The sequence below is a fragment of the Mirounga angustirostris genome, unplaced genomic scaffold, assembly GCF_029215605.1.
Source record: "Mirounga angustirostris isolate CCGP_5_RB_7025 unplaced genomic scaffold, mMirAng1.0.hap1 SCAF_14, whole genome shotgun sequence".
Classification (NCBI taxonomy): Eukaryota; Metazoa; Chordata; class Mammalia; order Carnivora; family Phocidae; genus Mirounga; species Mirounga angustirostris.
The window spans coordinates 63924595-63951092 of NW_026991722.1; the positions used below are offsets into that span (position 1 = coordinate 63924595).

At 53.1% G+C, this 26498-nt stretch overlaps 2 protein-coding genes across 7 annotated transcripts in view; one reads left to right on the forward strand and one right to left on the reverse strand.

Moving 5' to 3' along the window:
* Window positions 1-5725, reverse strand: part of TXNRD2 (thioredoxin reductase 2) — a 49772-nt gene extending 44047 nt beyond the window's left edge. Inside the window, exons 1-2 of one of the 5 annotated variants that reach the window (XM_064578030.1) lie at window positions 5677-5725; window positions 1521-1589 (exon numbers count right to left, since the gene is read on the reverse strand). The gene's annotated coding sequence lies outside the window, so the exon portion shown is untranslated. Of the gene's footprint in view, window positions 1-1520; window positions 1590-5676 lie in introns of those variants that run through there. The other 4 variants (XM_064578029.1, XM_045887135.3, XM_045887134.3 and 1 more) reach the window with 4 other exon arrangements.
* Window positions 5726-5780: 55 nt separating this feature from the next.
* On the forward strand, window positions 5781-25883 carry COMT (catechol-O-methyltransferase). Of its 2 annotated transcripts, none has more exons than XM_045887136.3 (5): window positions 5781-5916; window positions 19877-20162; window positions 20991-21202; window positions 21536-21667; window positions 25066-25883. In XM_045887136.3, exons 2-5 carry the CDS (start codon window positions 19877-19879, stop codon window positions 25264-25266), a joined length of 831 nt encoding a protein of 276 aa, XP_045743092.1. In that variant the 5' UTR covers window positions 5781-5916; the 3' UTR covers window positions 25267-25883. The 2 variants fall into 2 exon arrangements, with proteins under 2 accessions (XP_045743092.1, XP_045743093.1); XM_045887137.3 differs by having other exon boundaries at window positions 20991-21184.
* The last annotated feature ends 615 nt before the right edge of the window (window positions 25884-26498 follow it).

Genomic DNA, 26498 nt, shown 5'->3' on the forward strand with positions numbered 1-26498 from the left:
CTGGCACCTTCACCTCAGACTTCCAGCCTCCAGAGCTGCCCCAGCAAGCGAATACGGGGGTGATGGATACGTTCGCCAGCTTGACTGGGGTACTTGGTTTCGCAGGTGTGTGCATATGTCAAACCATAGCAAGTCGTCCACTTTAAACATGTCTAGTTTGTTTTACATCAATTATGGCTCAAGAATGCTGTAGAAGAGCGCCATCATCCACAGGGAGAATGTCGCTGTTACAAAAGCAAAGACAGACCTGAGAACAATTGCAAGTTAGCGGAGATGTGTCTCTGGACACCGGAGTAGAAAAAACATCTAGGGCTTTCTTCTGCTCCAAGGGACATCGCTGGGACAACTGGCTGTCTGTACCCTCTGTTTCTTGCGGTGGCCCAGTGGAATGAGGACTCGTGTCCCTCTGTGGGCCCCCATATCCACTGGGAGACTTCCCAGGTTCCTGCCCCCCACCACAGGCTGGCACCGTCCTCTGCCCCTCAGGGAAGAGCAGTGGACAGCAAATTTCCTTTATGCCGACTGTGATTCTAAAAACCCAGGATCTGACAGCAGAGAGCTGGAATTTCATGGTCAGGGTGCCTGCTCAACTCCCTCTTGTTGGGGCTCCATTTCTCCCCTGGCTTCCCCCCTCCCTCACCCACATCTGCCTCCTTATCATTGAGACGGGCAAGCAGACTGCTAGGCGCTCCTCCAGCACAGTGTAGAGCTCCCAGGGAAATGCTGGGTCTGTTCCCCACCCAGATTAGCGGCAACCTGCAACACTAGGTCTCTGGATGCCTCTGGGGCCAGCCCTTTCATTCCACACATCTTTACTGAGCACCCTAGGGTGCCCCAGGCCGTTCTGGGTGTCAGGCTGAGGAGACAGAGTAAGACACAGACAACGGAACAAACCTTGATCTCTGTGGGACATGCCAGGGCTAAGAATGAGGACAGTGGAGCTGGGGACAAGGACCAGATGGCAGGGCTGTCATTCTAAGTAGGACCATCTCAGCAGCAAAGACTAAAGGAAGGTGAGTGAACCCTGCAGCTAATCAGGCAGGCAAACAGAAGACCAGGCTGGGCAGACAGCCAGGGCAAGAAGCAAGGCCAGAAAGACCTTCAGGAAGCATCTGCAAAATACCGAGGCGGTGAGGGGCTGGAGCGGCACAAGAGGGCAAGGTGTGGGTGGTGGGAGACATGTCAGATGGGTGAGGGCAGATCCCATGTGGCCCAGTGCTGGAGCCCAGGAGAGCAGGCTAAGACTGGGGTACCATCCTGGCTACTGGGTGCTGCACAGACAACTGGGGAGTGGCAGGGAGTAGGGCACACTGACAAGGGTCCTGGAGTGACTCTGGACGTAGGAACCCAAAGGCCGGCAGGCCAGCTACAGAGATAATGCCCTCTGCATGGCCACACAGGGCGCTTCTCCACCCAGCTTCGAGAACAATGCAGCCCTCTCGGGGCGGGGGGGGGGGGGAGGGTGCTGAAAACTTGGAGGCCCTACCACAATGGCAGGATGCAGGGCACAGGACACATACCTTCCTTGGCACAGGCCAGGCCACCGGATCCCCCGCCAATCACCAGGAGATCATAGTCCTGCCGCCCTGCTGGGGAAAGGGGTGAGAGGTGAGTGGAAGGGCCAGGACAAGTCTGGGGCCCGGATCCCGCAAGGTGCCACACGATTTCCAAAGGGCAAGCAGCTCTGCCCAGTTAAATGTGGTATGGGATCTACATTATTGGAGCAAAGCCCCCAGCCCGTGATGGTCCGGGTGACAGCGCATCACACATCAGGGCAGAAGGCAACCACAGTATCCATCATCACGCAAACCCCGAAAGTAAGCAACGGCAGGTGAGGGTGGCCCAGGGTGCATAATCACCTTGACAGCAACAATCAGGTCAAGAAGAAGGTAATTTAACTGGCAGGACTGCTCTGAACTTAAACTTCACTGAACATTCTAAGCCAAGACATGGGATTAAAACACTTCTCGAGTCTGTCTTTCGGTTACAACAGTCACCTTTTGTTCTTTTTTTTTTTTTTTAAGATTTTATTTATTTATTTGAGAGAGAGAGAATGAGAGAGAGCACATGAGAGGGGTTAGGGTCAGAGGGAGAAGCAGACTCCCCGTCGAGCAGGGAGCCCGATGTGGGACTCAATCCAGGGACTCCAGGATCATGACCTGAGCCAAAGGCAGTCGCTTAACCAACTGAGCCACCCAGGCGCCCTTTTTGTTCTAAACGAGGAAAAATAAAAAGCAGTCCTTGCATCAGGCAGCACACCCTGGCCTCTCAGAGTGCCTGGTGCACTGCGGGCCCTGGGACAGAAGAGACTCTGAAATGCCTTTTGGGCTCACCATGGTGTCACCTCAGAGGCAACGCACTACCACACCCAGCACAGAGGGTCGCTCACATCCTTCCTGCCCTGCAGAAGACATTATCTGTCTCTCTTCAGCAAACTGCTGGGAAGGCAGGCAAGAGATAGCCTGAAAGGGGAAGGGGGTGGGGAGTGAGGGGGGGTAGGTGAGGAGCAGGTGTGTCCTTAGGTGTGACCAGGCGGTCAGAGCTCTGAGCCAGGGCCCAAGCCTGAGATACCCAGCACCAAGCACCGGCCCACTCCCTGTAGTGAAAGGAAGAAATAATAGAAAATCATCAGTATGTGGGGAGGGAGAGGAGGGTGCAGACTGCTGGATTGTGTCTAGAGCTGACCACAGCTCCTAGGCAAAGCACCTGGTCCCGTGATCCAATCCGGCTCTGCCACCCAAGGCCAGCGCGGCTGCCCCCACATCACCCTGGAGCCTGAGAAGTGAAAAGACTGTATCTGCCTTTGTGTCACCTTGACCTTCCTGGCGGGCAAGGCTGTAGAGAATACTCCTGAGGTCCTCTGACCCTCAGGGACCTCGGCTTTGTAGGTCCCTGTGCTCACAGACTGGGGCTCAGAAGCTGAGCTCCTGCAAGGACACAGGAGCTCCAGCCTAGAGGCGGCCCTGGCTTGGGGCTGACAAAGCTAGGGGAGTCGCCACCGGGAGCTGTGTCCAGATGCCCAGCTGGTGGCCTGCTGCTAGCCTGCCCTGTGGAGAGGCGTCACCGTACCCACCCCAAAGCCAGGCCCACCCCTGGCTTTGTACCCACCCCAGCCGAGGCCACCTGAGATGTGTGCCCAGGCAAACATGGGACCGAACGGAGCCAAGGCTTGGTTCAAACAGCCAGTCCAAAGGGGACTCAATTCCAAATTCAACCCAGGGGCTCTGAAGAGGCCTAAACTTTTGTCAGTTATTCTGGTGGCTTTGATATGAGCCCAAAGAACCAGAGACAGACTGCTGGTGGGAGAGAAGCAGCTGCTGGGCCCTGAGGAGCGCCTGCATCTCTCCTTTCCACTGCTCCGTGGTGGGGGAGGGGGACGCGAAGCTTTTGCCCAGGACAATGCGCTACCTTCCATTGCAGGTGCTGATGCTGGTCCTTCCTGCCGACAGAGCAGGGTCCCGGCTAGCTCCGACTGTCCCCAGCTCCACACTGTGTCCCCTCTGCCTGCTATCAGGCAGAGGGCAGGGCGAGCAACTGGCCATGTGGATTGCGAGCTTATCTCTGTGGGTTTGCCCTCCCCGCCTGCTGTGCATACCCAGGAGCCCTCTCAGTCGGATAAACACTTGGAAGAGTAACCTATCTCAAGGGCCAGTAAGGAGGATGAGGTGGGCGCTGCTCTGCGCGGGCTACCCGGGGACACATCACTCCAGTGCCCTGGGCAGTCTTCCAGCCTCCCCTTCCCCACCGCATGTTCAGAGCTCAGTTCCGGAAAGGTCTGTCTTCTCTTTGTTCTGAACCCATCGTCCTTTGATTGTCTGCTCCCCTCTGAACCGGGGGCCTGGCACCCAGCAAGTGTGGCAAGGCGGAGTGAATGGTGCGCTACTCCAGGGGCGCACGCGGAGCCTTTGCTGTGTGCTCACAGGCTCACTGACCACCCCAGGGAGCCACCCTGGGAGTCCTCTTGTACTGTCCTTCCCACCACGCATTCTTTCCTGGTAGCAGGTGTTAGGGGACAGGTGACACCACAGGTGGTATCATTCTGGTTCCTGTTCAGGAGTGGCATGGGCCACCCCCAAACCTGGGACGGTGCAGGTGCCTTCCTGCTCTCAGATGGAAAGCTGGGCTCAGATGGAAGAGGAGGCTCGGAATCAGCCCTGCGCATCCTTGTTGGGGGTTGGCGCTGTGCCCCGGCCCTGTCAGGCCCTCACCGCTGCAGCTAAGTAAGCTCTAGCCTTGGGGCTTCCTTCCCCTTGCTGCCCAAGGACCATGGGGGCAGAATCTTTGGTGCTGCCCTGCTGGGTACAAAAAGCTCCACCCCAAAGCCATCCTGTTCTGCTGCAAGGCCAAGGTTACAGTGGCCTGAAGGGCCCTGGACGGTGTAATGGCAGCAGCACCATCTTTTACTTGCATCAGATGGGGTGAGGGCCCCACCGCACAGCTGCATTTACCCTCACGAACGTCCCACCTGACTCACGCAGCAAGGATGCTTTCAAAGACTGGGTGCCTTGGGGGCACCTGGGTGGCTCAGTCGTTAAGCGTCTGCCTTTGGCTCAGGTCATGATTCCAGGGTCCTGGGATCGAGCCCCACATCGGGCTCCCTGCTCTGCGGGAAGCCTGCTTCTCCCTCTCACACTCCCCCTGCTTGTGTTCCCTCTCTCGCTCTCTCTCTCTGTCAAGTAAATAAAATCTTTAAAAAAAAAAAAAAAGAGTGGGTGCTTTGACCAAGGTCTCAGGGGTCAGCAAAGCTGCCCTAAGAGCAACCCTATCTCCCCATTTCCCAGGACTCTGCAGGCCCGAGGCTCCCCAAGGCCACAGCGGCACACAGCTTTGCCCTTCCACATCCGCTGTCAGCTTCTTTCCACTGCTGGCCAAGCGCCCTGCCACTCCCCTCACAGCCACCATCTCTGTGATGGAAGCCTCGTCCCTCCCTTGCTCAGGCCCCTCAACACTCCTCCCCATGGGGAGTCATCCAGGGGCAAGGGGTAGGGGTCGGTCACTGAGCAGGCATGTGGTGGGGAGCACGTCATCACGTGTGGGGCTGGCCATGTCACCATGGCAAATGTGGTGGCACTGTGACTAGCTCTGGGGAGCCCGTCCTGCAGGGTTGGGCATATGACCCAGCACCCAGTCCCTGTTCCGGAGCCTGGCACCACCCCCTGTGCCTGGTTTGGTTGGTGATCCTTGGTGGCTCCAGGAGGACAAGCCCGGGTACTGTCCCCTGCCTCGGGGCACCCGCGAAGCACTGCAAACAGGGAGTGCTCACTGCCCATCAGTTTACAAGCGTCCCCTCAGAGTCTATGCAGTGTATGTGCTGAGCACCTGCTGTGTGTGCCCACTGGGTTCGCGGGGAGGAGGTGGCCAGGTCTGACTAGTGGGGTCTGCAGGTGATGGCGTCTGGTAACCTCAGGAGGTGAGCCACCACCCCCATCATCAGGACTATTGTTAATCTTGGGCCGGGGGCTGGGGCAGCGAGCACAGATCATCCCCCCCGCCCCCGCAGAACCTCCGGCGGGGTCCCGCAGCTCTTTCCCCATCTGGAAAGGGGGCTAGGGGTGGGTGGAAGCCGGCAGACGGCGGTCCCAGCCAAGTGCTGCCCGCGGGGACACCCCCACGTGGACAACCCCTGGCGGGGACCCCCCGCCCCGCGCAGAGAGCCCCCGCCCCGCCCCGCCCTACCTGCTGCGCTCGGCGCCGCGCCCCGCGCCGCGCCCCGCACCCCGCCCGCCGCCGCCGCCGCCGCCGCCGCCGCCGCCCAGGTCCGCCACCGGAAGCGCCCGCCCGCTCCCCGCAGCGCAGCCGCCATCACAGCCCTCGCCGCGCGGGGCCTCTCCTGCGCCCGGGCTGTCCGCCGCGCTGCCTGCGCCGGCCCTGGGCGGGTCCTCCAGATCAAGGACGCCGCAGCCCGCCGAGGGCGAGGTGAGAGCGCAGGCGGGTCGCGGGGATCCGGCCTGGGGTGGGGGCTCCGGGCCTGGGGTGGATCTGATCCGGGCTGGGTGGGTGGGTCTCCGAACTTGGGGTAGAGCTGATCCAGGGTTGGGGGGGTCTCCGGACCTGGGGTGCATCTGATCGGGGTGGGAGTCTGCGGACCTGGGGTGGATCTGATCCGGGCTGGGGGGTCTCCCGACCTGGGGCGGATCTGATCCGGGGTGGGGGTCTCCCGACCTGGGGTGGATCTGATCCGGGGTGGGGGATCTGGGGATCTGTCCTAGGGTGAGGAGCTGCGGATGCGGGGTGGGAAATTAGAACCCGTGTGAAAGGATCCGACCTTGGGTGGGAGTCTCTGGACAGAAAGGAAGGGGCTGGGATACCAGACTGGGTTGAGGAAGTGGGAGATCTGTGTTGGAGTGGGAAGATCCGACTTGGGGATAGGGTTCCGGACAAGGGTAGGTGATCCAGCCTCCTGTGGGGACCCATACCCTCAGGTGGGGGCTGTCTCTTGGGGGGGGCTTTGACTTGATGGGCTTTCAGGGTCAGGGCCTGACTCGCTAAGGGAGGGTCACACTTGGTCTTTGAGCAGGGATCAGACGCTTGGGAGTGGGAGAATTGTGGGCATCCAGGCCCTGAGGGGCTCAGTGATCTTTCCAACAAGTTTTCCCCTGGGAAGGGAAACTTTTCCAGGGGAAAACTTGGGGTATTGCCAGGCTTTTCCTTTCAGGGGAATGACTGCCACACCAGAAAGGAAAGTGACTAGAGCCCAACACCCCACAGGACTGGGTCTGGGTGGTGTGGCCTCATACCGACGTGAGAATGTTGAGAAAGAGAAAGTCACCCCAGATTGGACCTGATTTACCTGTCAAGAGCTGAGTTCCATTCGCATTTGTTCAGAGGCACTTTTAAAGGGAGAGTGAGTGTGTGGGGGGATGGGAATGACAGGACTTGAGTGAGTCAGGGAAGTGAGAAATTACAAAATTGGGAAGAGGTGGTTTGTCCATGTGACACCCATCTGGATATACTAAGTGATGCTTATGGAAGTTAGGCTTCCCTGCTTCTACAGAGGCTGGGAGATGAAGCCATATCCTCAGGTGTTGGCTGAAACAATCATTTCTTTTGGAACCCTTGAGTTTTCTCTGTCGTGCCACCTAAAGTCATCCTAAGGATGCAGCCCTTGAGCTGATAGACACTAGTGTTTGTTCAAGTCTTTATAGGCCAAGGTTGAGACCTAATTGAGAATTCTCAAGGCTCAGAGGAGCCTGGATAGAGTATGGTCAAGGAGAGAATCTTCGGCAGGTCCTCCTCTTGTTGAAGGAAAGAAGAGATGTTCTGTCTGCTGAATAATAGAAGCCTGTTTTCCATTTGATCACCTTTTGTTGAACCAACTGTTGGGACTTGGTAGTAGAGGATATTTGCTGGATGATTCCAGTGATCAGGCATTTAATGAGGGACCTTTCTATGGAAACAGAAAGGAAAGCGAAGATTAATGGTCAGAGCTGAACGTAAACCTGGTTTTTGATCCCTATGGGTGGCCAGTTGGGACGAGTTTAGACATTGATGTGTGAACATCTCTAGGTTATGGGGTGAGGACCAATCCAATGGATTTCCCAGTTTGTAGTTTGAGTGTTTGTGGTGATAGTATAGACAGAAGTGTCACAGTCAAGGTTATTTCCCAGAACAGAGCATGGAAGATGTGGGAGTTCCCATGGGCTGGGAGTGGCCCATGCAGCTGCAGTTCCAGGAATGAAGGCGGGCACACAAAATTTGTTGCGATGATGAGCTCCTTGAAGGTTTTATCAAGTTCATGTGGGGCTTTTTCAGATCCTGGAGGAAAAGGGGCAGGAACAAGATAACCGGAGTCCCAGGAAGGGTCTGGGTAGTCAGATTTTAGTTCTCAGTGATGCCAAGTCAGGAGGGAAGGAGGAAAAATTGGAAACATCAATTTGGAGAGTTGTAGCCAGATACTGAAGGAAACTAGAAGAACTGAGGGTTTGGTAAGGGCTGACAAAACGTGTAAGATGGCAGGATGGTAGTCCCAGTCACAGGTAGTATAGTAAAACCTTGAACACAATAAGCAGGATTAGAATCAGATAACCTACAAGGGTGTATTATTTTTCCCCATTGAGACATAACATTTCCCTCTAGAGCCATCTCCCTTTTTGATCAAAGATAATCAAAGGAAGGGGTGTCTGGATGGCTCAGTTAAGTGTCCGACTCTTGATTTCGTCCCAGGTTGTGATCTCCGGGTTGTGGGATCCAGCCCGGTGTCGGGCGCCATGCTCAGCGGGGAGTCTACTCTCTCTCCCGACCCCTCCTCTGCCTCCAACCCCCACTTGTGTGTGCTCGCACACTCTCTCTTTCAAATAAATAAATATATCTTTTTTTAAAAAAAACGATAGTCAAAGGAAGATTATTCTTGTTTACAAAATAATTCTGGTCTCATTAAATTTGGCCTGATTATTTACATAAGTGCAGCAAAAATGGCAATTGACCACATAGACCTTGTTAAGTTTGCTTTGTGGAACTTTTTATGGGGAATCTCAGATTGGAATTTTAAAAGCCTTTCAAGGCTAGGAAGCCAAAGCAAGAACTTGCCATCAGACTTCACCTGTAGATTTGGGTGAATTCCTCTCTTCTCAAGGTCCCCCAAATATCTTAGGGTTCCTGGGTCTGCCAGGAAGTGACCTTCCTTACTCACCTGTAAGGCTGGGAATCTCTGTAAGCCATGTACCAGGCTAGTTTTTTCGAGAGGGCTTCGTAAGCATTGCTCCTTGTAAAGTCGACTGCAGTTCCTCAAAACCTTCTGGTCATGTCTGATACCATGCATCATTTTCAAATATGACATTCCTTGGTTATATAACCAGTGCTTTAAAATTATGTCCTATTGCAAAGAGGACAGATTCTTATTGAACCTATGTAAATAACTATATTGCCATGAAAATAAGAATACTCAACAATAGTTTCCAATTTTTGGAGGAATCAAGCAGGGAGAAGAAGATAAATGCTTCAGTTTTGTTTACAAAAGTGTAACTTGCTAGAGTGGGATGACTCACAGATAGCTTAAGAGAAAAAAAGAAAGGGTGTTTTTTTATATCCAGAAAATGAAACACTAATGAGCCAAGAATATTCCAGACAAAAGCCATATAAAATTATAATCATCTTTTATCAGTTCATCCAGTTCTATTTAGTTAATTCTTGTCTAGTTTCACAAGCCCATAGGTTTCTCCACTAGAGTTCTGAAGCCCCTTACTCAGTCCCATGGGATGATCTCAAGAGTTACTGAAGCAAGGCCAGTGGAAGTCTGTACCTCAGGTACCTGTCATAGTCCTTTCCATGGGTCTCGGAGATAGTCTCTTTCTGTTGAAGACAAAGCACTCTGGCCTGTAGCTGATGGCAAATGCTTTTGAAGAAGAATCAGAGCAAAACAAAAACTATCTGTGGGTAACAAAGACTTAAAATGGCCAGGAGTTAAAGATTTGGTGGGAGTCCCTTATAAAAATAACACAATTGACAAGGAAACTTGATTGTTTCTGTAACATACACACCATTTAAAGTATTAACTGGAATGATGACTGATAACAGTATACCAGAATATTGCATGGTCAGTGAGGGCACTCACAAATTTATAGGAACTTTATGTAAATTCTGACATCCTGATACTAATAACATCAACTCACAAATATAACTTTTGGAAGGTTAAGCAGCATGTCTTAATTTGACAATGACTTTCATGAAATCCAGCGTGTCAATTAAAACGACGTTTAACTCATCTCTTTTATGAGGTGAAAAAACAAACCCTTTGAGATCTTCCAGAGGCCTTCTGGGAAATCCCAAAGCCAGTTTGAAATCAAGAAAATAACTTCATTTAGGATTTGATTTGGGGAAGGCAGAGTTGTCAGAAATATCGAAAGGTGTGAATGCCTGGGTAAATAGGATCCCAGTTTACTGTGGAACAATTTTTTGGTTATTTACCTAACCTAAGTGACAATATAAGAGTTCATAAATAAACATAGGAGATAACATGATTGTTTAAAAAGAAACTACTTGGCTCTTTTGCCAGTGAGAAGACTAGATTATCTTATGTAATCAAGGACATGGTAATGACAACATGAAACACAGAAAATTATTTTGATAGGAGAGAATCTTTGTTTCCACAAAAGGGAAATGTTGGTAAAGATTACTCAAAGGGTAAAGAAAAACCTTTCATAATCTCTTGTTAAAAGCAGACCAGTAATCCAAGAAGTTTTGTTGCTTTAGCAGAGAGAAAACCAAACTCTAGTTTTACATTAGTATGTTACTGATAGTAAAGCTTATTTCAAAAACTTTATATATAAATCCATTTAATCTTAGCCAGCTTTGACCTACAACTTCCTATATCCATTCAGGTTCTTGTCCTATACTTTCCCTTTTTGAAAATGTAACCCTAGGATACTTCTTTCCTTAACAAAAACAAATCCTACATTCTTTGCATACTTTTCATGTGAAACACATGCTATTTTCCTCAAATTCTTTGTATGCAAAGTTGTTTCGCTTCGCCTTGTTTGTAGTAGTTGTTTTATTTTCATATACTGATTATAATTTTTAGCCATTCGCCACCTTTATTTTACAGAGAAAACTAGGAAGTAGATAATTATGAATCATCAGTCATACACCAGTATTCTGTAACAGATTAGCAAATTTTATGAGTATGCCGTGTCATAATCTATAGAGGTATATACTCTGAATAGTACAAATATATCTTTTTAATATTTTATTTATTTATTTGAGATAGAGGGAGAGCAAGAAACAGCACGAGCAGGGGGAGGGGCAGAGGAAGAGGGAGAAGCAAGCTCCCTGCTGAGCAGGGAGCCTGATGGAAGGGGGAAGACAAATAATCTGTCTTAGGACCTCAGGATTAGGACCTGAGCCGAAGGTAGATGCTTAAGCATCTACCCAGGCGCCCTAAAACTTAAACTATAATTAATAATGAGTGTTTCAGCACTTTATCTTACGTAGAAATTACGTATTCAATGAATATCTGTTATTTGACTTAACTTGGCATAACTCTAAGGTCGCAAATTACCAGAAAGATTTTGGAGACAGTTTTTAGAAGCAGATACGTATATACATATATATTTTAAGTAATCTCTATCCCTAACATGGGGCTTGAACTCACGACCCCAAGATCAAGAGTCACAGGCTCTACTGACTGAGCCAGCTAGGCGCTTGGAGGCAGATATATTATAAAATAACAATGATTGTTGAGGGGCACCTCGGTGGCTTGGCTGGGTGACCAGGTCTTAATTTCAGCTCAGGTCATGATCTCAGGGTCATGGGAATGGCCCTGCATTGGGCTCCTAGCTCAGCGAGGAGTCTGCTTGAGGTTCTTTCTCTCTCAAATAAATAAATAAATAAATAAATCTTTTAAAAAAAGAATAGGAACTCAGTTTGATGAAAATCAGATTTATCATATGTGCAATCTTAAACATTGAGTAGATATAATATTAGTTTATTTGACTAGTAAGCCAAAGTAGAATTAAAATTTATGTTTGTATTATATTTAATATTGATAACACTGAAGATATACCTGTTTCATTAAATCAACAATATTAATAAGCTAGTCTTATTTACCAAAGATTACCCAAATTATGTACACTTGAATAACAGTTGAGTTGGTTCTTATATTTCTGGGCGTTTGGGGAAGATTTAATTTATTTAAGTGCTTGTTTTTCTCTAAGCCAATTAGATAAAGATAGAACTACTTTAAGGGATTTTATAAATTAATTTGGTAATACCTCTGGAGGTAGAAATACTACACACACACCCGTGTGTACATACATATGTAAACATAGAGACAGGTGCAAATGGAGATCTTACGGTTTTCATTTAAAACTTATAGCCATGCATCAGGCATAAATACAATTATATAAAACTCACTAGTTTATATAAGAGTTGGACCTTGTCTTTGTTTCATTTTATATATATATATATTTTTTAAGATTTTATTTATTTTTTGACAGAGACACAGCGAGAGAGGGAACACAAGCAGGGAGAGTGGGGGAGGGAGAAGCAGGCTTCCCACTGAGGAGGGAGCCCGATGTGGGGCTCGATCCCAGGCCCCTGGGATCATGACCTGAGCTGAAGGTAGACACCCAACAACTGAGCCACCCAGGCGCTGCTCATTTTATATTTTTATCTGAATTGTGTTTCTAGCAGATGGAGCAGGTTAGTTACCTGTTCAATATGAGGGCTAAAGCTTTTCACCAGTGTTCATGGAGGAGGCCTTTAAGATTTTTTTGCCCTGGTATATAATCTTATGGAGGCTGTGGACTAATGTCTGTTCCCAGTTGGCTTTTTTTTTTTCTTGTTCAACCTCAGGTGGTTACTTTTGGGGGTCCCTGAGTCCTTTGAGAGCCCCTGATGGGGCAGGAGGGTCTATGTGCCAGTGACTATGGAGCTGAGGGGCTGGAGGAAAGGGGAAGGTCTGGCAGGGTGGGTGGGAAGGAGGAGGTAGGGGCTTGCAGGGGTCATATCAGAGGATGCAGGGGAGCTGGAGGGAGAACAAAGGTGGTACGGGAGGAAGGAGGAGCAGAGGAGATGGAAGGCAGAGGTCTCAGGAGCCACTTTGGGGAGATCTGCAGTTTCCCACGAACGCCATTGAAGTTCCAAATTATCCTTAGTGAAGACATGCCAATCGGAAAGGAAGTGGACAGAATTAGCACCATGGTGGCACATTGTCAGCAGGGGTGCGAGAAGGGGGTTTCAGTCAGCTGAGAAGCTCCCGTGGGAGGAGCACGATCAACCAGAGAGACAAAAAGGCCTCCCAAGAAGCCAGGAAGTACTTCCAGCCCAGGAGCTACCGTTTCGAAGCCTGGCCTCTCACCCAACCTCTGAGAGTATATTCAGAATCATGGAATTGAAACCTGCCCTCGCTGCTGTAATGGACGTTTGTCAGGAGCACTGGATCGGGAGTCCGAATCACCACCAGATGCCCTAAGTGAGCGGCAGACCAGAGACGGAACAAAGGGCTGCCATCCAGCCTTTGAGGAGTAAAATGGGGAGTCCGCATTCAGTTCGCACACGGGCAGGGCTGGAGGCAGACAGTTGCTGGGGCTTTGCTGATAGTGCCCATGAGCCACCAGAACTGTCCCAGTCCCCAGGCAGAGTGAGATCTTGGGCTTTGCCCTGTACACTGGCCTGTGGGGCAGGCAGCCAACCACCCCTCCCTGGACGCTCACCCTGGCAGGCCTCTCCTGGCTCACTCCACCCCCACCTTTCTGTCCTCCCCACAGGGATCCTGGCCAGCCTGCCTTTTGTTGCCCCCAGAATGTTCTGTGCACTCTGAGGCCTGTCGTCCATTCAGAGCCAAGACAGCTGGCCCTGCTTCTAGTGCATGAGCCCATCGACCAGAAGCGGGGTTGGGCCTGTGGTGGGGGTCCTCCAAGAATCAGGTGCTAAGACAGGGTCAGATGTGACTGGGGGAGCTGGGATGCTCGGCCCTGCAGCTCTTGGTCAGGGAGGTGGCCTGCATTCCCTCTGGCCTGGACTTCTGATGCTCCTGCAGCCTCAGGCACAAGGACCATCCTGGCCCTCCCTCATTTCCAGAACAAGTGTGGGCAGGGACCTGCTCTTCAGAAGGAGGTGATGGCAATGTGGGCATAACAGCAGATCCTCAGAGAGGGACCAAAAGGTCTAGTGAACTCTCACGGGTTTTTTCAGTGAGCCTAGGAATGATGTCAAAATATTGATTCATCTTTTTACAGAATTGTAAGAGTCTTGGTAACTTATCCACTGACGGTTGCTTGCAATATGAAAAACATTTTCATTTCCTTTAGAGAAAAAAGAGTGTCATCTAGGATATGTTAAATGCATAAAAGAACACTGACTAGCTGACACAAGGGATAGACCATCTGGCTACGAAGCAGAGAGAGAGACAGAAGCAGCACCGAGGTACCCATCCCACAGGGCTGGAGCTTAAGAACTGAGTGGGCAAGGAAGGGGCAGACCTGGCAGGGAGTGGAGCCCCCCCCCACGCACGTGTTGGGGGACCAGGCCTCGGTGAAATTGTATTGTGTGTCAGGCTGGATATAGAGAAGCACTTTTGTCACAAAGGATCATGGAACTGAAGGTCCTGGGCCCAGTGGCTCTGGGTGTCAGGGGCCCATGCGCCTGTCCCCACCTTGGATCAGGGGTGGCTGGGGGTCTTGGCCTAGCTGCCAAGCATCTTGATTGCCCCCGTTGGGTCTGGAGGATGATAAACGGTGATCAGAGTTGATGGAGGTTATGGTTTCATGGTTGCAGGGGGAATACTGAAGGACGGGCTTATGATAAGGAGGGTTTGGGGCCGGGTGTTATTTTTGCCCTGTGGGCCGAGGGGTCTGTGAAGAGATCGATGCTGGCAATACACCGTAGGCTGTCGGAAGGAAGCACACCGGGCAAGCAGACTCTGCTGAGACAGGAAGGCCCCCTCCACTGCCTCCGGGAAGGACCATGAGTGTGTCCCTCCCAGGTGTCCATGCTGCACCCGCCCCCCTGCCCCCGTTGCCCCCCACAGCCAATTAGCGGGGTTAGGGCAAGAGACCCCTGAGCGCCCTGGGTCCCCCAGGGAGATGGGAGCAGCGGTTGATTTTCTGGATCCTGCTTCCTTACGGGGATTGGCGTGTCCCTTTTCCTTTTTTGGAACAGGGAGGGCCAGAAACAGGGTTGCCTGTTTTGTTTGTTTCCCACTGTGTTCTTTTTACTGTAGTAAAACTTAATTTAAGGACGCCTGGCTGGCTCAGTCAATGGAACGTGCATCTCTTCATCTCGGGGTCGTGAGTTTGAGCCCCACGTTGGGTGTAGAGATTACTTAAAAATAAAATTAAAAAAAAAAAACATAAGTGGGCGCCTGGGTGGCTCAGTTGGTTAAGCGACTGCCTTCGGCTCAGGTCATGATCCTGGAGTCCCGGGATCGAGTCCCGCATCGGGCTCCCTGCTCGGCAGGGAACCTGCTTCTCCCTCTGACCCTCCCCCCTTTCATGTGCTCTCTGTCTCTCTCATTCTCTCTGTCTCAAATAAATAAATAAAATCTTTAAAAAAAAAAAAAAACATAAGTTAAAATTTGCCATTTTAACCATTTCAGTGTTACAGGTGTACAATTCAGTGGTATTAAGTACATTCACGGTGTTGTGTAACCATTGTCACTATTTCCAGAACTTTCTTTTTCTCATCATCCCCAAAACAAACACCATATCCATGCCCCCCCCCCACCAGCCCCTAGCAGCTTCTATTCTACTTTCTTTCTCTATGGATTTGCCTACCCTACATATTTCATGTGAGTGGAATCCTATAGTATCTATCCTTTTGTGCCTTTGTTTACGTACCATAATGCCTTCCATGGTTCATCCATGTGGTAGCATGAATCATTGTTTCTTTTTTTTTTTTTAAAGATTTTATTTATTTATTTATTTGAGAGAGAGAGAGAGAGACAGAGAAACAGCATGAGAGGGGATAGGGTCAGAGGGAGAAGCAGGCTCCCCGCTGAGCCGGGAGCCCGATGTGGGACTCGATCCCAGGACTCCGGGATCATGACCTGAGCCGAAGGCAGTCGCTCAACCAACTGAGTCACCCAGGCGCCCTGAATCATTGTTTCATTCATGTTAGTGACGAAGTACGATTCATTGTAGGGACACACCACATCCATTCATCTCTTGATAGACTGGCTGTTTGTACCGTTTGGTGGTTGTGAATAATGCCGCTGTGAACATTGGTTCAAGTCCCTGCGGCCAGTTCTTTTGAGTATGCACCCGGGCCGGGAGTGGCATTGCTGATCATATGATAGTTCTATATTTAACTTTTTGAGAAACCACCAGACTGTTTCCCACGGCAGCTGCACCATTTCGCGTTGCTGTCAGCAGCGCACAAGGATTCCGGTTTTCCCACATCCTCATCAACATTTGTTATTTAACATTTACCAACTTTTTTTGGAAAATAGCCGCCCCAATGGGTGTAACGTGCTATCTTGGGTGGTTTCAATTTGCATTTCCATAATGACTAATGAGGTTGGGCGCCTTTCCATATGCTTATTGGTCATTTGTAGATCTTTGGAGAAATGTCCTTTGCCCATTTTCTAATTGGGTTCTTTGTCTTTTTGTTGTTGCAAAGTAGAAATTCTTTATATATTCAAGACCCCCGTTCTTTTTTGAGAGAGAGCGAGGCATGAGCAGGGGGAGGGGCAGAGGGAGAGAGAGAATTCCAAGCAGACTCCCCGCTGAGCACAGAGCCCCACATGGGGCTCGATCCCACGACCCCGAGATCATGACCTGAGCCAAAACCAAGAGTCAGATGCTTAAGTGACTGAGCCACCCAGGCACCCCTATATTTTCAAGATATTAGACCCTCATCAGATGTATGATTTTCAAATATTTTCTCCCATTCTGTGGGTTGTCCTGATGTCCCTTGGCTCTTTTGATAATGTCCTTTGATGCTTTTAATTTTAATGAAATTCAATTTATTTTTCTTTTGTTGTCTGTGCTTTTGGTGTCATATCTAAGAATCCATTGCCAAATTCAAGGTCATGAAGATTTACTCCTATGTTTTCTACTAAGAGTTTTATAGTGTTACCTCTGGAAGTCAAGGCTTTGATCCATTTTGAGTTAAATTTGGATGTGGTGTGTAAGAGTCCAACTTTATTCTTTTGCATGTGGAAATCTGTTTGTCCCAAAGCCATTTATTAGAGGGACTGTTCTTTCCCATAGAGTGGTCCTGGCACTCTTGTTAAAAAATCATTTGATCATAGACATGAGGGTTTATTTCTGGCCTCTCAGTTTTGTTCTGTTGGCTTGTATGTTTACCTTGTGCTAGTACCACACTGTCTTATTTACTGTAGCTTTGTAGTAAGTTTTGAAATCACGAAGTGTGAGCCCTCCAACTCTGTTCTTTCTCCAGATTGTTTGGCTATTCGGATTCCAAATGACCTTTTGGAGGATTTTTCTATTCCTACAAAAAAATGCCATTGGAATTTTGATAGGGTTGCATTGTATCTGTAGAGGACTTTCACACTGACATCTTAGCAATATCGCATCTTCCAGTCCATGAACATGGGATGTCTTTCCATGAATTTGTGTCTCTCTTTATTTCTTTCATGCTCTCATGATACTAAATGTATCATCTGTGGAAGCCTTATAAAGGCCTAGCCTCTTCAGCCAGACCCTGAAGTCCGTGAGCAGCTTCTCCCTGCACTACCACCACTGCCCAGAGGTCAACAGCCACGAAAGATAGGAGACCCGGGATCCTGCATCAAAGCTTTGCCTCCATCCCTTGATGTGGCCAAGAAACCATGTTAGAAACTGTGCTCTGCGAGCCACTTAAAAAGTTTCCCTTATGGCTTGTTTTGAACACATACAAAACAGAGAGAATCTGAGAGTTGCCACTTGGCTTCTGTGCTCTGGCCTCTTGGCCGGGGGTTGAGTTTCCTTTATCCTCCTGATGATGCCCCCTCCCCCCAGAATGGTTTATAAAGCATTGTCCTTTCTGTTTGCATGTCTGTTAGGTAACCGGGACTCAGAGCCAAAGCAGAGCCACCTCCCGGGTGTGGCCCCTCCCTGTGCCCTCCTATCGGCCCTGAGGTACACAGTGCTGTGCAGACAGATCTAGAGATTAGAGATTTACAAGCCAGATTTTTAACACAAGCCAGGTATTACGGAGATTGAAATTTATAGCTTATGACCCCAGAGTCCAGCAAGTAATTGGTTACCTAAGTAGAATATTACTTCTTATTTTTGATATTTATTTCCAACATTTACTGGATATTTTTTTAAATGCGGAGAATAAAACAGAGGGGCCCATTTTATCATCACCCAAACACTACTACGAGTAATAATAGTAATGACAAAGCAACACAGGTGTGTGGTTAGGAAATCCTAAGCAGTAGAAAGTTCCAGCTCCTGGGTGCCTGGGTGGCTCAGATGGTTGAGTGTCTGCCTTCGGCTCAGGTCATGATCCCAGGGTCCTGGGATCAAGTCCTGCATTGGGCTCCCTGCTCAGCGGGGAGCCTGCTTCTCCCTCTGCCTCTCTCTCTATCTGTCTCTTATGAATAAATAAAATCTTAAAAAAAAAAAAAAAGAAAAGAAAGTTCCAGCTCCTTCAGGCTGCAGGGGCCTCCCCTCACTACTTCCTGTCAGCTGTCCCCCAGAAGAGAGATAGTCCGCCCTTATCCACTGTACCCTCCCCCCCGTGTGACCCCCTCACCGGCCTCCTGGGTCATGCTGCATGCTGCCCCTCAGGGGCCCTTGCCCAGTGTGGGCCCCAGAGCTTTGGCAGACAGGACACCTGATGTACTCTTTCTGGCATGGTGGGGCCTAGGGCGCACCGCAGGCAGGGGCACCACACTCTGGTGCTGAGACCTGCCACACCTGCTTAGGACTTCAAGCCTTCTGCTGTCATGTGTCCCTGGTGTCCCAGGCTGAAATCTCACTACCTCTTTGGGGCCTTCAGCTTTCTGAGGACGGAAGGGTGAAGCGCTGCCATAATGGGCAAGGCTGGCCTTGAGGAAGTGGCCCAGATATCTGGACCCTGGTCATTTTCAGCTTATTGTTTCTGTTGGTGAGATCTAAAGGCAAAAGAATCCTGCACACAATTTCTCTGCTGCTGAGCTCAGAGAAGGAGTGCACAGACCCATTCTTGAGCATGGAAGGCAGGAGCTGGCTGGGAGAGCGGTTCCGAAGGTCAGGGTGGGCCTGGGAACAGGAGAGCAAGGGTGGGCAGAGGATTGGGGCCCATTGTGTGTACACACTCCGACCCATTGATGAAGTGTTCAGTGTAAATAGGCCACATGGCCTACAACACCTGAATCTGGGTGTCCACACTCCCTTGGGGCAGAGCCTCAGTTTTCCCTTCCTCTGCCCTGTTCCCCAAACCACCACCGTCTCCTCATGGTCCAGCGTGGTGGGGTGTAGAGCGCTCAAAGGTCCTCAAGCGCTCTTGCCACCAAGGCTCTCAGCCTGCCTGCTCTCCCGGATGTGCCTTTCCAAATCGGAACCTCTGGGAGAGCAAGGGCCTGTGTGGTTGCTGGGGTTCCGTGGCCCTTCCTTGTGAGGCACCTCAGAGCGACCCATCGGCCCCGGCGGAAGCTTCCCATGTTCCTCTTTATTTTTGCCCTTTCCCATTTTTTAAGGTGTCTTGCCTGAACTCTGAGCATCTGCCCAGAATACCGCAGACTGCTCTGTGCTGGCCAGGTGCCCAGGGCTGAGGGGTTCAACCTTGCCTGTGTCTCCAGGGGCCCCGTCTGACTGGGTCCCGAGCTACCTGAAGGGAGGTTGCCAGGGGGAAGTGGTGCCGTCCCGGTAGTTGTCTGCTACAGCTGGGGGGTCTCCCTCACCTATGGTGCAGGCGGCAAGGCTGGCTTTCACCCAGGGCGGATGCAGCACTGGTAGCTGTCCCCGAGGGGAGTGGCGAGCAGGTCTCTGTCCTGTGTGCCTGGCCTGGGCACCGCCTGTGTTCTTACCTGGAAACTCACTTAAAGGGCCACACGAGTGTCCCAGACTATTCCTGGTGTGAGGACCCAAGAGAGCTGTACACGGACGGGGCCTCCCCTGTGCCCACCTCCGTCAGGGCTGTCAGGGAGGGTCCCCAGGCAGGAGGGCCAGACACAGCACCTGCTCTGTGTGCCTGAGGGAGCAGCCCCAGGGGCAGGAAGCTGTTTGGGGGCAGGAGGTCTGCATTCCCCTGGCACTGAGATGAGCCGGGTAATTGGGACACATGGCTAGCCTCTCGAAGGCTCGCATCAGCAATGGGGGGCAAGAGCAGCACCCCCAAATGGAGGAGAGGGTGGGTAAGCCAGGAGGGGCAGGTCTGCACTAATGCCGAGGGGCTCTGAGCCCCCAAGCTGGCTACGGGGCTTCCTGGCCAGCCGCGAAGCACCGAAGCCCGTTGCCCTCCCCCTCCTCTCCCCTCCTCCTCACCCCATCGTATCCCTGCCCTGTCTCAGATGCCGGAGGCCCCACCACTGCTGTTGGCAGCCTTCTCACTGGGCCTGGTGCTCCTGGCGCTGGTGCTGTGCCTGCGACGCTGGGGCTTGGCCATACCCTTTATCTACTGGCACGAGCTGGTCGTGCAGCCCCTCTACAACCTGTTCATGGGCAACACCAAGGAGCAGCGCATCCTGCACCATGTGCTGCAGCACGCAGTGGCCGGGGACCCACAAAGCGTGCTGAAGGCCATCGATACCTACTGCTTGGAGAAGGAGTGGGCTATGAACGTGGGTGACAAGAAAGGTGGGCAGCCCGGCCAGCAGGTAGTGGGCATGGGAAAGGGGACCTCGGCGGGGGCAGCACAGCCTGTAAAGGAGAGGCCTGTTGTCACTGCTTCTGGGTGTTGGGGTGGGGGCTTGCCTGGAGCCCTGAGCTGCCCACGCAGCCGCTCCCCGGCCAGGGGTAAAGGCTGTGCAGAGGCCCCGGCATCCGCATCACTGTCCTCGTGGGGAGGGACGGACTTTCGATAAACTGCCCGGGACCCTTCCTTGCCACACAGCGACTCAGCCGACATTAGTCGGTAGGCCTGGCACGGGCATGCCTTCTCATGGAGCTGGGTGACGCCAGCTGTCCCTGATGGGCATGAGGGTGCACAGAGCTCCTGGGACTCTGTTCCGCCCAGGCCTCAGGGCCGCCTCCTGACCTTTGGACTCCAGCCTGGGGTACGGGCCTATGCTGTGCTATACCCCTGGGAGCTGGGCCCTGGGGACAGATGAGATAGCCATTGTCCAGCCCCCTTGGAGCCTCTGACAGTGTCCAGGCCCGGGGGAGGGGGGCAGGGAGGCCCTGAGTGCAGCCTGTGGGCACGGTGGGGTGAGGGCTTCTGCAGGGGGCAGCTCTGGGTTAGGACGAGTTGGGCTCAGTCAGGAACCATGCGAAAGAGAGGGACTAGCGTGTGCTGAGACCCAGAGGCCTGAGGGACTCTGGAAGCTCGGAGGGTGTGTTTAGTGCGATGGGGGGCGGGGGGAACAGGCATCGGGAGGGGTCGATGCTCAGTCTGGAAGGAGCGGGCCCAGGACCAGGAGTGGGTCACCTCCCCCTGCTGCGCTCACGCCCTCCTCCGCCCCGCAGGCCAGATCTTGGATGCGGTGGTGCGGGAGCAGTGCCCGCGGGTGGTGCTGGAGCTGGGCGCCTACTGCGGCTACTCGGCCGTGCGCATGGCCCGCCTGCTGGAGCCCGGGGCCCGCCTGCTCACCATTGAGATCAACCCGGACTACGCCGCCATCACCCAGCAGATGCTGGACTTCGCGGGCCTGCAGGACAGGGTGTGTTGCTGCCCCAGGGTGAGGAGTGCAGGCACGGAGGCGCCAGGGGCTGTGCGAGGCGGAGGGGAAGGGCCTGCGTCGCCCCAGTGCAGTTCAAGGCCGCATTCAGCCTGTTGTACCTGGCCTCGTGGTGCCTCCCAGGCCAGGTTTCCCGGAAGCCCCAGCAGCTCTGTGAGGGAGGTCTCGCCACCCTGTTGAACAGAGCAGGAAACTCCCAAGACCACCCTTGGAGGGAGGGGTAGAGTGGGGACTTATCTCCCCAGAACCCCAAAGAACACTGGTGGTGACACTCGAGCCGGTGTCCAGGCAGGGCGGTCTGTGAGAATGGGCACCGACAGAGTGCCGTTCCAGGTCACCATTGTGGTCGGGGCATCCCAGGACTTCATCCCACAGCTGAAGAAGAAATATGACGTGGACACGCTAGACATGGTCTTCCTCGACCACTGGAAGGACCGGTACCTGCCGGACACGCTCCTCTTGGAGGTGAGTTGTGCAACCGCCTGGCCCACATGGGCCTCGTTGCTGACTGCTGGTGCAGGGGCTGCCCTGGCTGGCCCTGGTGGCATCGGTGATTTGGGCAGGGAGTGTGGAGGGCCAGAGGAGGCCTCAAGGGCGGCATGGAGATGGGAGGAAGGGTGTTCTGGGCAGAAGGAGTTGGCTGGGCCTGCTAGGTGGCCTGCGCTGGGATGGCAGGGAGGGGTGAGCACCAACAGGGCATCTCCTGCCTGTTTTCCCCTGAGGCTTCTTATTGCGCAGCCCCCTCCACCCCTCTGTCCCTGTGCTCACATCCCATCCTGTCCCAGCCCTCAGTGTGGCTGCTTGGCCAGCCACAAGTGAGGCTGCCTCGTCCCCAGGTGGGGCACCGGGCGGGCCCTTAATGAGCTGACACACACAGCTTTATATCGATGATCACTACCTTCCCCCACCTGGGCGGTCAAGATCACACTTCGTGGCTACTTGGCCCTCCACTGGGGGCTCGGATGTTTCGCCCCACCACGGCCTCCCCCTCCTGGTGGCCAGCATGGAGTGATTCCATGTTGTCCATCCCATGCTCACCCACCTCAGTTCCCCCACTGGCTGGCCACTCTGCCCGGTGCAGAGGGACTGTGAGCATGGGCTGCATGGCCACCGGAGCCATGGCTGGAGGCTGGGTAGGACCTTGCACCAGTGGTTCTAGTGCAGACGTGGAGGGCCAGGTGCTTGGCCATGCAGGAAGGAACCTGCCCCGGCCGGGGGGTCTATGAGGGCACAGGATATTGTGGGGATATTCTGGGGCAGTGGCCCAGAGCCACACGTGGAGGGCCCTGAACGCCACACACTGGTGGGGACATGGGGGGTTTTAAGCGGGTGACAACAAGGTTAGATCTGTCCCCAGAAAAGATCTCTGTTGGGTGCGTGGAGTGTGGGGAGGGATGGCTGTAGAGAGGGTGGTGCTGAGCTCTGAGCGTGGAGGGGGACAGGGGAGCCAGGAGCTAGAAGTTGGACTGGTCACCTGCTGAGACAGGTGTTCAGTGGGGGATGGCAAGGAGATCCTTGGGCCAGGAGTGAGGCAGCTGTGGGGAGCACGGCCGGCCAGGGGAGGCCCATCTCCAGGCCGGGGGCGTGAACCTGGAAATCAGGTGTTGAGGGCAGAGGCCAGACAGCCAGCCCAGCCGGGCCTGCACAGGGAGGGAGGGATTTCAGCAGCTCTGGTGTGTGTGATAATTGCAGGGCCTGCATTTATAGAAAAGTAGCAAATATTGCTGTTTCGTAACTAGGAAACTAATAGTTTTCTCAGCGCTGCTTGTTCAAAGCTGGTAATTATCTCAAAAGAAAAGAAGTCATGAATTGGGAATGGCTGTGCTTTTTACACACGCATTCTTTAGCCCCGCAGCTGGGCTCTGCGGGCCCTCGGCTTTTGCCGGGTCAGCCTGGCTCTGCAGTGGCCCCACCGTGCCTCTCTCAGTCGGGGTTTAGAGGCTGGCAGGGGTGGGTGGCAATTTGAAATCGGATGGCTGCTCTGAGGAGGCCTCAGTGCCATTTCTCACGGGCTCTCCACAGGGCTGCTTGGGTGTCCTCACAACATGGCGGCGGCTGGCTTTCCCTATAGCCAGGGGTGGGAGGCAGAGATGGGAGGGGCAACACAGGAGCCCTGGTGCCTCTGCAGGCGGACACGCCCCCGCCTCTGCCTCCTTCCCTTTGTTAGATGCGAGTCACTAAGCCCGGCGCCCACCCAACGGAAAAGGAACTGTGCACAGTTTAAAACCACCTCCAGGAAGGCTGTTTTCCTCCCCGCAGGGGTTCACGCAGCGGGTTTGTTCAGATGTGGTCGGCTTCTGGCCAGAATTCTCTGAGGGGTCTGTGTCCCGTGTTGGGAGGCGTGTGGTGGCTGGAGAAAGGCAGGATAGGTGCTGCCTTTTTCTCCCTTCCGTCCAGCTTCCTCAAGGGTGGGTAGGCCCCAGCACCCTCCAAACGTGCCCAAAGCTTCTTTCTTTTGTTCTTTCTTTCCTGGTTAACTCATTGGTTTCCTGTGTCTGATGACCTTCAGGCCACTGACTGTCCCATCTGGGGCCAGCAGTGCCTCCTGAAGTCTGCTCCTGCTCACCTTGTCTGCTTCCGGCTGGAGACCTGAGCTGCCTTTCCGGGGCTTGGGCCCGGGGCGCCTCCTCCGGGACAGCTCTCCATTCTAGGGCTTTCTAGCCAAGACTGCTAGGGAGCTTTCTTTTTATACGAGGAAATGCACCATGATTCACAGTGGTACTTAACTGTTCAAATTCTGGCTCATGGGTTGTCTCTTGCCTCACTGACCTCACAGCTGAGTTTTCCAGTCTGGCTACGGAGGACCCTTGGCTTCCCCCACAGCCCACAGGCTGGAAGGGACCGTGGCCACCAGGAGAAGTGAGACACTTGTAAGACTCTGTGCTAGGGCACATCCCTGGGGCGGGGGGGGGGGGGGGGGGGGCGGAGTGGGATGCAGAGTTAAAGCCCTTGTTTTTAAGTCACTTAGAGATGCTCCATTGCATGTGGTCCTGTTGGCAATTTGAGACCTGCCTGGGGTCACTTTGATTTTGCTTTTGAGGTTTCGGATTGCTTATTTTTTTTAACTTTTATGATCATGTGAAAAAGCAGCTCTCTGCTTCCAAAGTTAAACCTAGGACAAGGCAACTGGGCTGACCAGTTGCCCTGGTCTGCCCCTCCGGCACAGGCAAGCAATTCCTCTCCAGCTCTCTTTCCATTGCTTCCTATAATCTAGGCAGCCTTGCCCCCAGCGCACCACCCTGGCCGTGTCTATCTGCTCCTTCCTTCTGCAGAGCCCAGGCCCAGGCGCTGGCAGAGAAGGGGCGTCTCACATGCCAGAGTCTGGGGATGTCCAGAGCAAAGCCCCGAGGGGCCCCCATCCCTGCAGGGTCACCCTGGTCAGGCCGATGAGGACCTCAAGTGACAGCGCACAGCAGCCCGTGCACTGGGCACCAGGCATCTCACCTGCAAGAGCCCGGCACCGGGTGACCGAAGGACCCGCTGGCCTTGAGTCGGCCCTATGGCCGGAATCCTGGCTCCGTTGTCTCTTCCACTTCCTCATCCGGCTAACATCACTGAACAATTCCTGTGTGCCTGCCACACGCTGTCCTAGGGGCTGGGGACGCAGGACCTAACGGGGAGCAAAAGAGTTTCCGTCACAGAGCCACATTCTGGAGGCAGGACTTGTGCTCAGCTGCCAGGGAGGAGATGGGAGGCAGTGGGGAGACCCTTGTGACCCCAGGAGCTGGAGCGGGGCTGACTCCAGGCCAGGCAGAGGCCAGTGTATGGAGCCACCATCTCCAAGAGCATTTATCCTCCCAGTTTGGGACGGGCTTGCCGGGCACCTGTCACCCTCACCCTTTCCCACCATCTGTCCCCCGCAGGAGTGTGGCCTGCTACGGAAGGGGACAGTGTTGCTGGCCGACAACGTCATCTTCCCGGGAACACCAGACTTCCTGGCGTATGTGCGCGGGAACAGCCGCTTTGAATGCACACACTTCACCTCGTACCTGGAATACTCAAAGGCAGTGGATGGCCTGGAGAAGGTTGTCTACGTGGGCCCGGGCAGCCCAACACAGCCTTGACCACCCACCCTGCTCCCGATCCCTTGCCAAGCCTGAGGGCACAAGGGATGCGCCCCTGCCAACCCGCTTTTGCAGTTCTGGGGTCCAGTGTAGCACGCTTGAGGTGTATGAGCCCAAAGCCTGCCGGCCCTGGCCCCTCTCCATGGCGACTCCAGGTTGTCACCCCTGGTCTACCCCAAGTGTGGCCCGCTCACCATACACAATCATTGCAATAAATCTGTAAAGTATGTTTGTAAATACCAAATCAGGACGGGTGGTGCCCAGGACAGTGTCTTTTGCTCCCACCAGCATTTCAATCAATAGGGTTTCTTACGCAGATGGGTCTTCAGGCATCGACATATGCAGTAGACGCTGGAAGTGGGAACCCGTGGAAACTGTTGAGCTGTGCACTCGCAGTCTGTCCTCGAGGTTTGCTGTCACCAGGTGGCAGCAATGCCTCAGTGATGGCACCGTGCCCAACAACTCACACCCACTTGTGATTCCTGAGTTCTTTCACCTTTTTAAGAATGAAATGTACCTTCTTTACTAAAATCAGCTCACTACTACTAATCCTGTATACCAGTATCATGTTTAAAAGATGCTAAAAGAGAAATTAAAATTTTAAATATTTAAATAGATCAATTTAGTGTTTCTTTTTAACTGCTTCCCCGCTCCTTCTTTCCCCACTGCCCTCAGCTAGTGCTCCTCTTCACTGGATGCTAATGTTGGTCCAGGGGGCTCATGTGGCCAGGCTGAGGTTACCTGTTGCATCCCCATGGGGATGTGGGCAGGCTGAGGTGAGCCCCCATCTGGAGGCTGTCCTGGGAAACTGGAACAGGGCAGCTGGTCAGCCTTCCTGTCCATCTCTGACCAAGCAGGCACTAGGGAACGGTGGACATGGGGCCCCCGCCACAGTGCAGGGTGTGAGCTCTCTGGCACCTGGCCCCTTGGGGTCCCTGTGTGGCACTGAGTAGAAGCGAACTTCCCCAGTCCTACTCGGCCTTGTTTACGGAAGACTGGGCTCAGGTCAGCTCTGGCGCTTCTACAGCTGCCCAGCTAGCAAGGGAAGTAGAATTGCTTTGCATCTACCTAAATCCACAGCTGCCTAAATCCCCAGTCCCAACCCTGGCTCCTGGCCCCAAGGCCCCCTAGCTACCTCAGAGGCTCTCCAGGGATCCCACCCCTGCCCCCCCCAATCCTGACTGAGCCCACCTGTGTGCAGACTGACCTCTGGCCACGACACCACCGTGGGA